Source organism: Cajanus cajan, chromosome 1, assembly GCF_000230855.2.
Source record: "Cajanus cajan strain Asha chromosome 1, NIPB_CcT2T_4, whole genome shotgun sequence".
NCBI classification, from domain to species: domain Eukaryota; kingdom Viridiplantae; phylum Streptophyta; class Magnoliopsida; order Fabales; family Fabaceae; genus Cajanus; species Cajanus cajan.
This window is the reverse complement of record NC_138517.1, coordinates 4,404,160-4,419,767: the sequence shown is the minus strand read 5'-3', so window position 1 is coordinate 4,419,767 and position 15,608 is coordinate 4,404,160. Positions and strand designations below refer to the sequence as shown.

The window sequence follows — 15,608 nt, the reverse complement described above, 5'->3', positions numbered from 1 at the left end:
GAAATCACATGCTAATAGTAGTGCCTTTACTTTTTAGGCATATAATTAGATACACATTAATGCTGCAGTGCTTTTTTATTTTTAGGCACTAGATTAGTTGGAATCCATTCATTTTCCTCATATACTTGCTTATGAAAAGTTCATGCATAATGTTCTTAGAAGTTGTGATGAGAAGTTAATTTTAGTGCAACTTTTGGTAGCAGGGATCACAATTTTGAGTGATTTTATTCAATACCTGATAATATTGTTTGAAGCGAATCAATAAAGACAGAGCTTGCAAGAATTGGTGTCATGGAGGCCACATAACTTACTGTACTTCAGTTACATTGATAAAAATATGGCCCCAAATGTTCCTTGTTAGTATGTTAAGAGTGAATCCAAAAGCCCCAACTATGATAGTGTGTTTGGATGAAAAATTTTACAAATTTAAGAAATTAAAAATTTTTGGTAGTTGAATTACTTTAATTTCAATTTCTATAATTTTTAAAATATTTTGTTTGGATAAGTCAATTCAAATTTCTTAAATTTTAAATTATTAGTTTGGATATAATAATTTGATTCATTGATTTTAAAAATATAATTGTATGTTGAGATTTTTAAATTAAATTTTATAAAAATAAATATTAATCAATTTTTAAATATTTAATAATTTTAAAAATTAATATTAGATAATATTTAATAATTTTAAAAATATTTTTGAATATTCAATAATTAAAAATATGAAGAGATAAGAGATAAGATAAAATATATAAGAAAAATAAGAAAAAAAATAAAGAAATTTAAATTTTTACTTTTTTGGGAAATTTTGAATTTCTATTATTTCAAAGAATTTTACAAATGCTTGGATTTCAAATTCTTTATAAATTCTCCATCCAAACGAAGTATTTTACTTCAAATAATTTGTAATTTTTCAAACAAATGAATTACTTCATTTAAATTATTCATCCAAACATACTCTAAAGGAAATTAATAAGGTGACTTTAGCAGCTAAATAAGCAGCTTTTGGCCAGCCAACACCTAGTTCATTTGAGATCCTTGTACTGTTTAGAGTAAACATATAAAATGTAATTAGACTTGGTAAACCAACAATAACATATGCAACATGAGATTGCAATATTTGTCTTTTGGTAATAGAGTTAGCCAGTTATTAACTTTTTTTTTCATCATGGTTGAAATAGAAAACTCATTTGGAGTTCATTATTACTCTTCATGAAACATAAACATACTTTTCTTTTAAGATTATTTTTGTATTTTCTCTATTTCAGATTTTGAAAGGGAAAATAAAATATGCAAATTATTGTAATGGAATCGGGCAAGAAATTATATGTGACACCCTTACTACCCCAACACATATATTGTAATAATGTAAATAAACTAAGGAAATAAATTTTTCAACGTTGGTAAAAAGGGTTCACATAAAACCTCCGTAATTGTTCTTTAATATCCAAAATAATTGAAAATAAAACTTGGAAAATAAAACCTAAGAGTTTACAATTTATTTTTAAAATAATAAGTACAACTCCAAATCCATATAAAAATCCATGTCCTAGAAATCTTCTGTTCCGATGTCACAATATTAGAATATACCCACAATTCAAATGTTGGCATTCTAGATGCCACTCATAATGGATCTTCCTCACCTAAAACATTCACAAATTATACGGTGAGAAAAGAAAACATCTATATGTAAAGCACACAAGGAAAATCCACAACATAATCTCATTACTTAATGAAATATTCACAAGCATTCCTATATATCATAATTTTATAAATCATGCATCATCTTCACATCATAATTCACAATCACACCAATCCATCACAAATCTTGCAATTAATACTATGCCAAGGTCACGCCACCCCTGTAGCATCTTTTGCCCAAGGTCGTGCCATCTTGACATAAGTGATACATGTTAATTGCCTCACACATCCCACACTAGGCCAAAGTCACGCCATCCCTATAGCATCACTTACCCAAAGTTCGTGCCATCCCTAGTCATAAGTGTGAGGAACCACAATCACATCACATTCATAATCATCACAAATCTTACAATTAGCACTATACCAAGGTCACGCCTATAGCATCTCTTGCCTAAGGTCGTGCCATCCTGACATAAGTGATACATGTTAATTTCCTCACACATCCCACACTATGCCAAGGTCACACCATCCCTGTAGCATCACTTACCCAAGGGTCGTGTCATCCCTGGTCATATGTGTGAGGAACCACAATCACATCACATTCACATTCAATACAACATCTCGTTTCATGTCAACATACTCACATCATAATTAATTGAACAATTAAGTCATAATATACCATTCGCCACATTGTGTTATCAATTCAATATGGTAGATACAATATGTATACATTTGTGCCAAGACATCACACCACAGTCCATAACTCAATTCCACATCACATAAACAATATAGATAAGTACACACAAAGTAGTGGTTCACATACCTCTCGAGCAATTCACCATGAATCCACCTCTAGATCACCAATTTTTACCATATAATATAACAATAACATTTATAAATTAATATAACACTCAATTGAATCACCAATTTAATAGAATCTTAACCAAATAGTAAAATCCCCAATTTTTCTAAAAACCTAACTCACAGGCACTTTTCTACAATTTCGTTCTCTCTCCCAGATCATCATTTTTACAAATTATTTACATATTTCTAATCCTCAATACATGCAAAATCTAATGGGATCATCAATTCCTCAAACAGAAATAATTATAAAATTACCCATAATCCTATGGGATTCCTCCTTTACCCAATTTCCTCATATAACTTTGCATATAAATAATCCCCTTTTCTCCCGTACCTCAATAAGCAGTAGCTGAAATTAAAGCAGGATTTGGTTGATCTCCTCCTCTGGGTTTCCCTCGATCTTTAGAGAGTGTAGAAGGAAAAGAAGTCAGAAGTGAAAAGTGTGCTTTTGGGAGTGTCAGAGGGTGCTATTTATAGGCATCAAGAGTGGCCAGAACGACCCGTTTCGAATCCGGAACGACCTGTTTTGGACTCATTCGTCATGTGTAAAATTCACATCCAGAATGAGCCGTTCTTAAACCAGAACAACCCGTTCTTAAACAAGACATCCCGTTCTGGGTTTCATTTTAACCCCACAATGACCATGTTTGGAATAACTCGTTCTTAAACTAGAACGACCCGTTCCCAACTAGGGTTACAAGCCTTTTTGGTGATTTGGAACGCCCCGTTCCAGTTAGGAATGGCCTGTTCCCAATTAGGGTTTATAAGACTTTTTAGTAGTTTGGAACGACCCGTTCCAGTTTAGGAATGACCCTTTCTAGGCTATTAAATCACCTTTAATGGGCTTTCGGCCTTCATATAATTTGTGAAAATCGAGTGTTGCATTATACATGTTACTCTTTAATTTTTTTTTTATTTCTCTCCATTCCAATTATAAATCATATTTTATTTTTTAGTTTTTATCAAATAACTATTGTCATTTATTTTCTTCTCTTTTAAATTCTTCTAAACTTCATTTTTTAGTGAGCAAGAAATATGCGGTACTAAAAAGAGCAGATAAGGTTCTGATACCACTAATATGGTTATTTTATGGTATTTATTTGAGGGAATATTTATATTAAGAAGAAAAGGTTGTGACTGTTATTTTTTATCAAGTTATTTCACATACAATTCTGAGAGGAGAGAGTTGGAGAGAGGCTATTTCACATGCTACTCCAGAAGGAGATAGTTATGACTTTGTTATTTTTTATCAGGTTAATTCACACACAACTCCACTATTGTTTACTTTGGATCTAAACTTTTACGGTTTTACTTTTGGTTATCAAAGAAAATGACTCTTAATCATTGAAGCATGCATGTGTTTTATAATTTGTATCTCAACAATTCTTTTCTTATTTTATCGATGATGGACCTTATTTGTATCCTAACAAGCCTCCCTTCAAATAGGGTTATTTGTGCTTTTATAATTTGTATCCCAATAAATCTTGTCATCCCAACAATCGTCCTCTCAAATAAGGTGAGATATTTTCTATTTTCGGACTAAGTCCTTGTAGTTTTGCTTTTGATTATCACCCAAAAAACCTCTCAATCATTGAAGAATGTGTGTTTTATAAACTCTTATTATTCACCTCTTATTTTTATCGATGTAGGACCTTGTTTGTATTTCAACAATCCTCCCCTTAATGTAATATTTTCATTTTAAATAATTTTTCAATCATTATATAACAACTCAATCCTGATACAAATTAAGAATGTTCATTTTTTCAACTCATGTTATAATTGTGACCGATAAACAATCGTATTAATAAATGCTTACAATTCATCATCAATGCTTGCAAAGAACTGAGTAGTAACAATGCTTGCAATTCATCATCAAGCACCATCTTCATATTAGTGAATTGATTTACCAATCCTTGAAAATCGCTCAAGAGTTCGAAAACACTTCAGGTCTCTCTATACTTGAGGTTCACCAATCATCGAATAGTAGAGGCTTTATTTTGGATCGTCTTTCTCTCATATAATGTTTCTAGTTTTGTCCATAACGTGAACACAATTGTTTCTTGTGCAACGTGATGAAAGACACACTTTGATCTATCCATTGTCGAATTTGTCTAACAATTTTCTTGTTCATCAAATTCTAGTCATCATGAGACTTGTTGATTGGTTTGACCCTTTTGCAAAGGTCAGTACAAATCTTTTCGGTAAAATATGTCCTCCATTTTGGGCTTCCAAATGGAGTAGTTTGAAGATGTTAACTTAATCATTGTTGTTGATATCCATTGTGAATAACACAAGTTAAACTACATGATAAATTGAAACTTTGATACCAATTGTTGAGAAATATGCTAAATATAATCGCCTTATATAAGACTAGCGGATAATTAATAATCACAAGATTAGACTATTCCCACACTTTGTGTAATCACAATGACACAATAAAATGAATAACTTTCATTAAAAATATAATGGGAATACAATAGTAATAATAATAATCTCACAAATATTGTGATTACACTCTTTTGATATTGCACTCAAAAGGATTCTCTTTCACGTAGAGGTGAGGTTAAACTTATCTAAAAACTCTCTTTTTATTTTGTTTCTCAAAGGATTATTTGTAGAAATGAAAACATGCATTGCTTTTATAGCCAACATGCATAACAAAATATATGGTTATAATTTAAGGAGTTTTTCTCTTTCTCTACTTTGTTGGGTTCCTTCAAAATCTCCCACACCTTTCTTTTTTCATTTGTTATTTTATTTTATTTATCTTTCCTTCTTTTTCTATTTTCCTAAAGAGAAAAACTCATTACTAACGGTGTCAAACTTTATTTGTATCTCAACAAAAAGAGGTACTAATGTAATAGCCGAAAATAAACATCTACTTTGCATTTTAATTTTAACTTAAAATTATAAAGAAAAATAAAATAAAATAAAATATCATTGACAAAGCGATTTAATTCTTAATACAAATATTGGTTATAACAAATGATTCCCTCACTATATGAAGTTGTAACTTGCAACCTTTACAGGGTGTTTGGTACACATAAAATTTTTACTTTTTTGGAAATTTAACGTTGGAAATGTTTGGTTTGTTATTTAAAAATAATATTTTTAGGAAATATTGTTTTTTGGGAACAACTTTTATACTTGTTTCCACAAATTATTTCCACAAGAAGGTGAGAAACTAACATTTTCAAGTTGAAAATAAAGTTTTAATGTGAAAAAATATCATGTTACCTTTATTTGCTTATTCAATATACTAAAAATATTAAAATTCTAGATAAGATTTATAAATATTCTCATAAATATTAAATAGAATTTATCATTTTTAAGGGTTATGATTCTCAAAATTTATAATTTTTATGAATCATATTTTCAAGTTTGAAAAAATTTATCATATATTAAACGAGTGTAGGAAAGTATTTTCTCTATTAAATTAAATTTTACATTGTTCTGTCCATGCTTAATAGTTAAGGTGTATGTTGTTAAAAAAAAAAGATAGTTAAGGTGTATAGTGTGACACCCTCTACCCCGTTATTAATATACAACAAATGTAACAATAAAATATTTCTTTTATTCTTTTTGGGTAAATAAAATCTTTCATAGTTGACAAATATTTCAAATATCACAAGGTAGAAGATTCACATTCGTAACTCATAAATCATAACTACAGTGTAAAAGAATTATAAAAGAAAAGAAGTTAAGATTTTCAATACAATTTAGTGAAAAACAAGAAATCATATATATACAAGTAATAATAAAGGAAATATAAATTAACTCCAGTAAAGGTGGCAGTGCCTCCTGGTTAGGAATTAATGTATACTCCCAGATCATATAATAATAAATATAACAAAGATGTACATTTTGGTCTTTTCTCAAGAACGTTCAAAATTACATAAGAAGAGAAAATTAAAGCTTTTTAATATAATAACATCCCAAAATAAACCTAGCTATGCCCGACGTCACATCCTATCAGAGCATGCCCCACTGAAGCCTTTAAGCCTCATCACCAACATCCCCATGATGCTGATCATCTGCAACATAATTTAAAACATATACAGAAATAACAAGGGAGTGAGAAACATCTCACTCAGTTTCAGATGCAGAAATAAAGGCTAGATAGCACCCACACACACAACAAATATAAGTCACTTATAAACAGTACATATACATCAACAATATCACATATATATTCATCTATCATGCAATGATGTCATGATCTTGACTTATAAATGCATGCATGTGGCACCATAAGGAAGTTTCACATATCATCACTGGTGACCCTAAGGCACACCTGGTTACATCACTGGTGACCCAAAGGTACACCTGGTTACATCACTGGTGACCCGAAGGTACACCTGGTTAGCAAGTTACATCGCTGGTGACCCGAAGGTACACCTCGTTAGCAAGTTACATCACTGGTGACCCCAAGGTACACCTCGTTAGCAAGTTACATCACTGGTATGCGGCCTCAGCGGCACACCTGGAATAATATATGCGTATGATGCATGTCATACCATCATAATTTCATTGACTCAATATTTAACTTGTTACATAATTTCATTTAGTACATCATGTCCTCATTTGTCATAGTCTCATAATCACATGTCTCAATAGTCCATTCATAGGTCTCATGTCATTTGTCCATATTTCACAAGGTCATGTCATAAATACTCCTCTTAAGGTCCGCATAGGTATTCACAGAGATCCAGAGAGCATTCTTATTCATATTAAAACTCATTTATTATTAACATTAATTTCATATTCATTTATTACTTTCAACAAAGAAAAAGGTAGAGTAAATAGAAAATCAGACAGAACAACGGCACTTTCAACAAAACAAAGTAGAATAAATAGAAAATCGGACAGAACAACGGCACCTTCAACAAAAAGCAAAGTAGAGTAAATAGAAATTTAGACAGAACAACAGCAAAGGATTGGGGGCCAATCCGACAAACAACTATCCAACAATTATCCCCACACCCCTGAGCGAGGTTCTCACTCCCCCCCTTACCTGGATAGGCGGAGTTGGAACTTGGGCAGGGTCTCCTCCTCTGGATCCTCTCTTTCTTCCCTCTCTTTCTTTCTTTCTTTCTCTCTCTCTCTCTCTCTCTCTCTCTTCTTTCTCTCTCTAAGAGTACCACTTCTTGCTCAATATAAATTTTTCACCCCCCTTGGCCCTATTTATAGGCAATCTGACGCACCCGGAACGGCCCGTACTGATTTCGGAACGGCCCGTTCCGGATCCTTCAAACGTGGGCAAATTTCTCAACTGGAACGGCCCGTTCCAAAATCGGAACGCCCGTTCCCAAAAAGCAGAACGGCCCGTTCTGAAACCAGAACGGCCCGTTCTGAAACCAGAACGGCCCGTTCTCAATCTCAGCAGAACGCCCCGTACTGCTTCCAGAACGGCCCGTTCTCCATACCAGAACGGCCCGTTCCAGGCCCGTTCTGGGTCTTCAAAAACAAGCATATTCCTTCTTTTGGAACGGCCCGTTCTGCATTTGGAACGGCCCGTTCCGACACCCAGAAATACCCTTATTCCTTTATTAAAATTACGAAAATGCCATCAATAATTACGAAAATGCTATTACTAATAAGAATATCCTTTTAAGGAAATTGGGGTGTTACATATAGAAAGGTAGAGGGAATGTTAACTCTCGTGAATAGAGGCTAGTTTGTTTTGAAAGATAATTAAAGTTAACAGTGGCGAAGCTTTGTTGGAGTGGGAGGAGGCCATGGCTCCCAACTTGTGAATAGTCTTTCTCCACTCCATTTTCAAGCTAATTTGTGTGGAAATAAAAAAAAATGTGAGGCTCATCATCCTTTTATTTCTTACATCTTTTATCAACTAAATCATTGATCTTTATTCTCTCTCTCTCTATTATTTCTCACTTATTTTTTTTAATCAAACAAGATATATATATTTTTTAATTTCTTATCTATTTTAATATATATATATATATAAATATAAATATTTAAATTAATATTTATAAAATAAATTATTAATAATAAAAAATAATCTTGTATTACAATATAAATTATTTTTCAAAAATATATAATATAAATTATATGTTAAAAAATATTTATTCATATAAAATTTAAATTAGTATAATTTATATATCAAAATATATAATATTTATTTATATAATTTAATTATTATAAATTTTATTTATATATTTATGTATGATGAACAATTTTTCTAACATCTAAATTCCTATCATTTAAATTACAAAATTTTGCTGTATCAAAACTAATTATGAAATTTTAAAACTTTTAAAATTCCACAAAAAAAAAAAAAACTTTCCTAGATTTTTACCAATTAAACCTTTGAGTATATAAAAATATTAAATTTTAGAAAACTAAATTTGTTAGCGTTACATCTAACATGGCATTAATTTGCAGAGATCAGCAAATGATAAAATATTTAAATACTTAAAAATAAATGCATTAAAGTCAGGAAAAGTCTTTTTAAAAAATACTTTGTACTCTTTTCTTTCATTAACTTATACAAATTAATTAATACCTTATTACATCTCTATTTTGTTTCCATTATTTGTATTTTATTATGAAAAATGAATTAAAATATAATTGATACAACAAAAATATTTATTCATTACAAATTTTAATTATAATGTAATTTATATATTTAATAATATTTAGTGAGCATGGAAAGAGGGAGAGGCATAAAATAAGGCAACAAAGATATTGTCAAAATGACAAGAGCAGACAAAATGCAATAGAAATCCAGAAAACAGTGTTCGTTTACTGACTTAATTCTCTGTTTGTCTTATTTCCTTGTTTGATTCTTCCCTAACGTTGGTAGTCCCTTTCATTTTGCGGCCAGGGGTTGAAACTTGTGAGTTTGATGAGAAGGTGAATGTGAATAATACATTTTATGACACATTCTTCATATTTAATTATCTATAGTATAGACTATAGTATAATTTAATCAAATATTTTTACCCTTACTTTACATAAAAGAAAGGCAAGGCCATTCATTTCCACAGACTCACAGACGTGTTCAACTTGTCTTATGATTCCAAACCAAACAGGGCCCACACGTGTAGAGTTGTCCTTGTTGACTCATCAACTTTTAATATATAGTAATAGCATATGATAAATAAATATACCAATAACAGTCCACATAGCCTTTCTGGTGACGAGAAAAACCTGCACGGATCCAATCCAGCATTTGTTTGGTTGGTGACAAGCAAAGGAAAAAGAGTTTTTTTTTTTAATATTAGAATTTTAATGTTTAATTTAATTTTTTAAAAATAAAATAAAATATTTAAAGTCTAACGTCTAAAATATCTTAATTTATATTTTAAATTCAAAATATAAAAGTAGATTAATTTTTTTAAAATTATTTCTTCTAGTAAACCAAAAAAGCATAAATATATCTCTCTCTTCTCCATTTATTAAAATTCGTTCTCTCTCCTCATATTAATCAAACTGTAAACTCTTTTTTTTTTCTTTTTTCTTTTTCCAAATTCCTCTTCTCTCATCTTTGAAACAATATATCTTTTAAAGTCTTTCAAATGTTTTTATCCCTTTTTATGATTACTTGTTTAATTAACTGATTTATTAGAAGATAATTAATTAAATTAGATAGTAATTTTAAAATTATTTAATTTTCAGTATTTAATATTATTAAAATATTAATCGTGAGATATTATTTTTGATTTACATGTGATTGATGTGAAATATTTATCAAGTGTTTTATCTTTATTAATAAACTGTTAAGATTTTAAAAGACTCTAGTTTCACGTTAAATACGAGTTTACCAATAATTTCTCTCCATACATGAGACATTATTGATCTATTCTTATAAAAAGTAGCGAGTAATCTTTTAACACAATGCAATTTGTGAATAGATACACTTTCAAAACCATGCAATAAAAAACATTTTTAACTATTTAGAACAAAAATTTTCAAGAACCACGTATGATTCAGATTGGAGCAAGTCTGAGTCTTCGACCTGTTGAGTAAGAAGTAGTAGCAAAGAAGAGAAATGGAGAGAGAACACCAAAACCAAAGTTCACCTCTTCAGTCACCATTGATTCAGCACTCAAACTCAGGGCAAGATGGACTCGTAGTTAAAGAAAAGCAAAGAAGTTGGAGGGGAATTGTGCGAAGTGAAGTTGTTGAAGAAGTGAAAAAACAGCTATGGCTTGCAGGGCCTTTGATTTCAGTGACCCTTTTAAATTATTCTCTAACTGTTATATCTGTCATGTTTGTGGGGCATCTAGGCGAGTTGGCTCTTTCTGGTGCTTCCATGGCCACTTCTTTTGCCAGTGTCACAGGTTTCAGTTTATTGGTGAGTTACTTCTGTTATCCTTAGTTCCTTACCTTACCTTTCAACTTCATATTTATTATAGCCAATTGGATTCTCAGTTTTCTTCTGTTGTTAATAAGAGACAGTTTAATTATGAGCGCTAGCTACTGATTTTATCACTTTGTTTGTACTATGTACTAAAATGTCACCCATTAATTAAAAAAAACATTATAAAGGGAATATATTTTTAGTGTGGACAAAATGAAATCTTTCCATGAGAACAATCAGGGGAAACTCGTGTCTATAATTCCAAAAGCTTGAACTGATAGGTGAAATCAAATAAATGACTCTAAAACTTGGGAAGGATTACTGGGGGTTTGATATGGAAGAGAAAGTCAACATTAGTAGCTCAATACAATTTTTCATTTCCTAACTTCTGTGAAGCAGAATGAAATTAACAATTTGGTATGGGAAGTATAGTAGTAATTATTCACTTATTTTTTGTAAATCATTAAGTGCGTGTTTTGGAAAACCTTGCATCGGTATAAACGGAGATTCCCATTTTTCAAAACATAAAAATAAAAAGTAACAATTTGTTACTTTTCCTTTGAACTGCACTTGGGGTTATTTTGTAATATTTGTCTGAAAGAATATTTATACGAGATTTCTTCTCTTATTTTATCGGGACTTATTTATATCCTAATAATTCTCTCTTCAAATAAGGGATCTAACCTTTTATGATTATCACTTTATAAGATTTATAACTTATTGGTTGTGTGTAAACAATCTTTCCTTCGATATGAGATTTGTTTGTATCTCAACACTTGGATGTTTTAACAATAAACCAAATACATGTAAATGATGCAATGCAGTGCGTCTAAGATGTGGTGTTCAGTTCACTTGTGTGTGATTTTTTCTTAATCTGTTGGTGCAGTTATCCCCTGTATTTAAACCCCCTCGTGCTCTCATGAGAAGTGTCTATGGTTAGCATTACAAACATATCTTGTCAAGGAAATAGTGGATAATGGTTTGCATTACAAACATATCATTTTTCTTTGTTTGGTTTTTTGGTTGACACAGTTAGGAATGGCAAGTGCCTTGGACACCTTTTGTGGGCAGGCATATGGAGCAAAGCAGTATAAGATGTTAGGCATACACATGCAGAGAGCCATGTTGATTCTCATGATTGTCAGCATTCCACTTGCAGTTATTTGGGCAAACACAGGGTCCATTCTTGTTTTCCTTGGCCAGGATCATGAAATAGCTGCAGAAGCTGGGAGCTTTGCTAGGTTTATGCTTCCAAGCCTTTTTGCCTATGGCCTTCTACAATGCCTCAACAGATTTTTACAAACCCAAAATATTGTATTTCCAATGATGTGCAGCTCCGGAATTACCACATTACTGCATGTGCTTTTGTGTTGGTTTATGGTATTCAAGTCTGGACTTGGACATAAAGGAGCTGCACTAGCAAATTCTATATCTTTGTGGTTGAATGTTACTTTACTCTCACTCTATGTCAAGTTTTCTCCTTCATGTGCAAAATCTTGGACAGGCTTTTCCAAAGAGGCACTGCATGACATTCCCACATTCGTGAGGCTTGCCATTCCTTCGGCTGTTATGGTTTGGTAATTACATTCTCAAATATTTTAAGGGTTTAATGATTACGCATTGTTAGTGTAAAAAGTTTTACACTTTCAACCAATTAGGAATCACTGTTATTATGACTTTTAAGATAGTTATTTCTAAAAGTCAATAAACTTACATGCATGATAATTTAGATTGGATGACAATATAAAACTATTTTACATTATCGATGCACAACTTTTTTCTCGTACTTAAACACCACCTCTTACAATAAATCAATATTTACAGTTTTGTTACTTTTGTTAACATTACTCTTTTGAATTATTTTTAAGATCCAAATGTGTTTTCCATTTTTAACCCATTATCTGATTATCATGCTGAGCAGCTTGGAAATGTGGTCATTTGAAATGATGGTTCTCCTTTCTGGTCTTCTTCCAAATCCAAAGTTGGAAACATCAGTGCTTTCCATCTGGTTGGTTCCATATTTGAGATGCTTTTCACATTTATTACACATCCTTGACTTAATTATTAGAGTTTAAATTCTATGTAGAGATGGTTTAAAAAAATTTTACATTGTCAATCCATCAAAAATTATGTGAGGTATGATTTTAAGGTAATTATTGTAAAAATCAACAAACTTATCATACATATCAACTTGTAATTGGACAACTGTGTAAAAATCATTTTATACCATCAGTGCATAGACTATTTTATCTAACTATTATTGTCTCCTCAATTATTACACAACACTTGACATTGTTATTACTTATTACACATGCTTCGTTTTGTCAGCTTGAATACTGCAGCAGTTGTTTGGATGATCCCTTTTGGACTCAGTGGAGCAGGAAGGTTGGTATTTCTTATGAATTCAGTCATATTCGCATCTCTGAGAAATTCTGTTCACTTCCTAATTTGCTTCTTCAAAATTTTCCTTAGTTTTATCAATGTTTGCATGGTTCCTGCAGCATTCGTGTCTCCAATGAACTTGGAGCTGGTCGTCCTTGGACTGCACGTTTAGCAGTGTGTGTTGTCTTAGTAATGGCCATTATTGAGGGCATCTTAGTTGGAACATTGATGATACTTGTGCGCAATATCTGGGGCTATGCATATAGCAATGAAGTAGAAGTAGTCAAATATGTAGCAACTATGTTCCCAATTCTTGCAGCATCCAACTTTCTGGATGGACTCCAATGTGTTCTTTCAGGTTTTTCTTCTCCCATTACATGTTGCCTGCACCGGAGCTATACCTCAAAAACACTGATATAGACTACGATTTTGTTTAGATAAACTTCTTTATAAACACTAACAGGAGAGGAAAATTAGAAGGTAAAATTCATTGAGTTTCTCTATAAGGTAAAATAAACTTATGCACTTAGCTTTTATTTGGAGAAGTCAAATGAAAAGAACCTCTAAAAAAGTTAAATTAGCTTATGTGTAAATTAGTTCAATTCATTTTATCTTATTAATTTCTTCTCCCGAAGTGTTACACTTACAAAGAAGTTTATCCAAATAAAGTCTTAGACATGTCTCGGAACTTCCAATACATCTCTTACAAAAAATGCTGCATGCTAAAAGAATAATGTTGCTATTAAATATTAATTAACACTCAATTGACATGTTGTTACTATAGTATGAGCTAATACCCTGAAAGGAACTTGTGTGAGAAGTAGAAATAGGTGTTTGTGCAGCTTAAACCTTTCAGTCATGTACTTGTAATTGTAAGACTTGATATTCTTTAGTTTTAAACTTATATTGTACATATTGCATAAATATGTGAGACACACTGGCAGTTAATACTTAAACAACCCAATGAACCCATATTTCTACCTCTTGCAGCATTGTCACATAAGCATGAACTAGATGTTGTATAATCTTCTTTCTTTGTTCAACAATAATTCAGGCACTGCTAGAGGATGTGGTTGGCAGAAAATCGGTGCATTTGTCAATTTGGGGTCATACTATTTAGTTGGGATTCCATCAGCTATTGTGTTTGCTTTTGTATTGCATATTGGTGGGAAGGTAAACAAAACCATAGCCTTGATACTAATGTCTGATGGTCAATTTTACAGATTGTCTGATTTTGTTTTATATGCTAACTATTTAGGGGCTCTGGTTGGGGATCATATGTGCACTCATTGTTCAAGTGTGCTCTTTAACGATCATTACTATTCGCACTGATTGGGAGCAAGAGGTGAACTCTAGCATTTTTTAACTTAGTCGCACTTTTTGTCATCTATGTATTTTACAAATTTTGTTTCAAATTTGTACATTTTTTTTTAATCTTTTTAATTGATTATATAATGTCATTAGTTGATCACTAATCACTGATGTGACATATTAACTATTAATGTGACACTGACTTATGATAAAAATTGATAGTGTGATATAATGAGATGTCAAATATGTGAAATTTTAAAATTTGGTTTATAAAATTTGTAAAATTATGAAAATAAGTAAAAAAAAAAAAAGTATAATTAAGTTTTCTTTTTTGTCCTTTCATTCATGTGATGTTGGGTGCTGACGTGCCTTTATTTTTAACTCCTTATTCAGGCAAAGAAAGCTACAGATAGAGTCTATAATTCAGTAACATCAGAGAGCTTGGTCTCATGAAGGCACAATATCTTTGCAGTTGTTCATTCTGAGTTAAAAGCAATAGAAGTTTGGTATTTTACTTTTGGCAGAAAAGTTCTAGGGGCAATTATGTGTGGCCGAAAGATAATAGATGATGCACTTGGCCTTTGGAAGTGAAGAATGTGGTATTTATTTTGTTTTCTATGTATTGGTAGGGAATTTCCCAATGTTTTGTGGAGGGAAAAGAAAAAATGTGAAATTTACATAGTTATTTTTCAGTTTTGTTCATGGCCCCAGTGACTCCATGATTGGTTTAATTACGGGGGTAATTTAGTGACAGTAAACTTATTGTCTCACTAATTAGTTTTTAGTATTTTTATATAAACTTGTATTTTAATTATTTTGTATATTTTCCATCAATCACTTAATAGCTTATTATAAGACTAATTTTGGTCTAGAAGCTAGTATATTAAGTTACATCATCTTGATTTTCTTAACTATCTATTTGTTTTAGTTTAAAAATTATTTTATATTATAATTTAAATTATTTATAATAAATTTACAGGATTAAAAATATATTTAAACATAATTTATATATTAAGAATAAATTTAGTTTTTGATTTTTTTAACATTAATTTCAAGTTAAGAAATTAAATAAAAATTATGAATTTTA

The 15,608-nt window shown here is 31.0% G+C and overlaps 1 protein-coding gene across 2 annotated transcripts; it reads left to right on the top strand.

Moving 5' to 3' along the window:
• The first annotated feature begins 10,337 nt into the window (after positions 1-10,337).
• Positions 10,338-15,335, top strand: LOC109800752 (protein DETOXIFICATION 16-like). 2 transcript variants are annotated; one of them, XM_020361612.3, is made up of 8 exons: positions 10,339-10,822; positions 11,861-12,405; positions 12,750-12,836; positions 13,157-13,213; positions 13,330-13,568; positions 14,265-14,383; positions 14,469-14,555; positions 14,915-15,335. In XM_020361612.3, exons 1-8 carry the CDS (start codon positions 10,517-10,519, stop codon positions 14,972-14,974), a joined length of 1,500 nt encoding a protein of 499 aa, XP_020217201.1. In that variant the 5' UTR covers positions 10,339-10,516; the 3' UTR covers positions 14,975-15,335. The 2 variants fall into 2 exon arrangements, with proteins under 2 accessions (XP_082929366.1, XP_020217201.1); XM_083073240.1 differs by lacking the exon at positions 12,750-12,836 and having other exon boundaries at positions 10,338-10,822.
• The last annotated feature ends 273 nt before the right edge of the window (positions 15,336-15,608 follow it).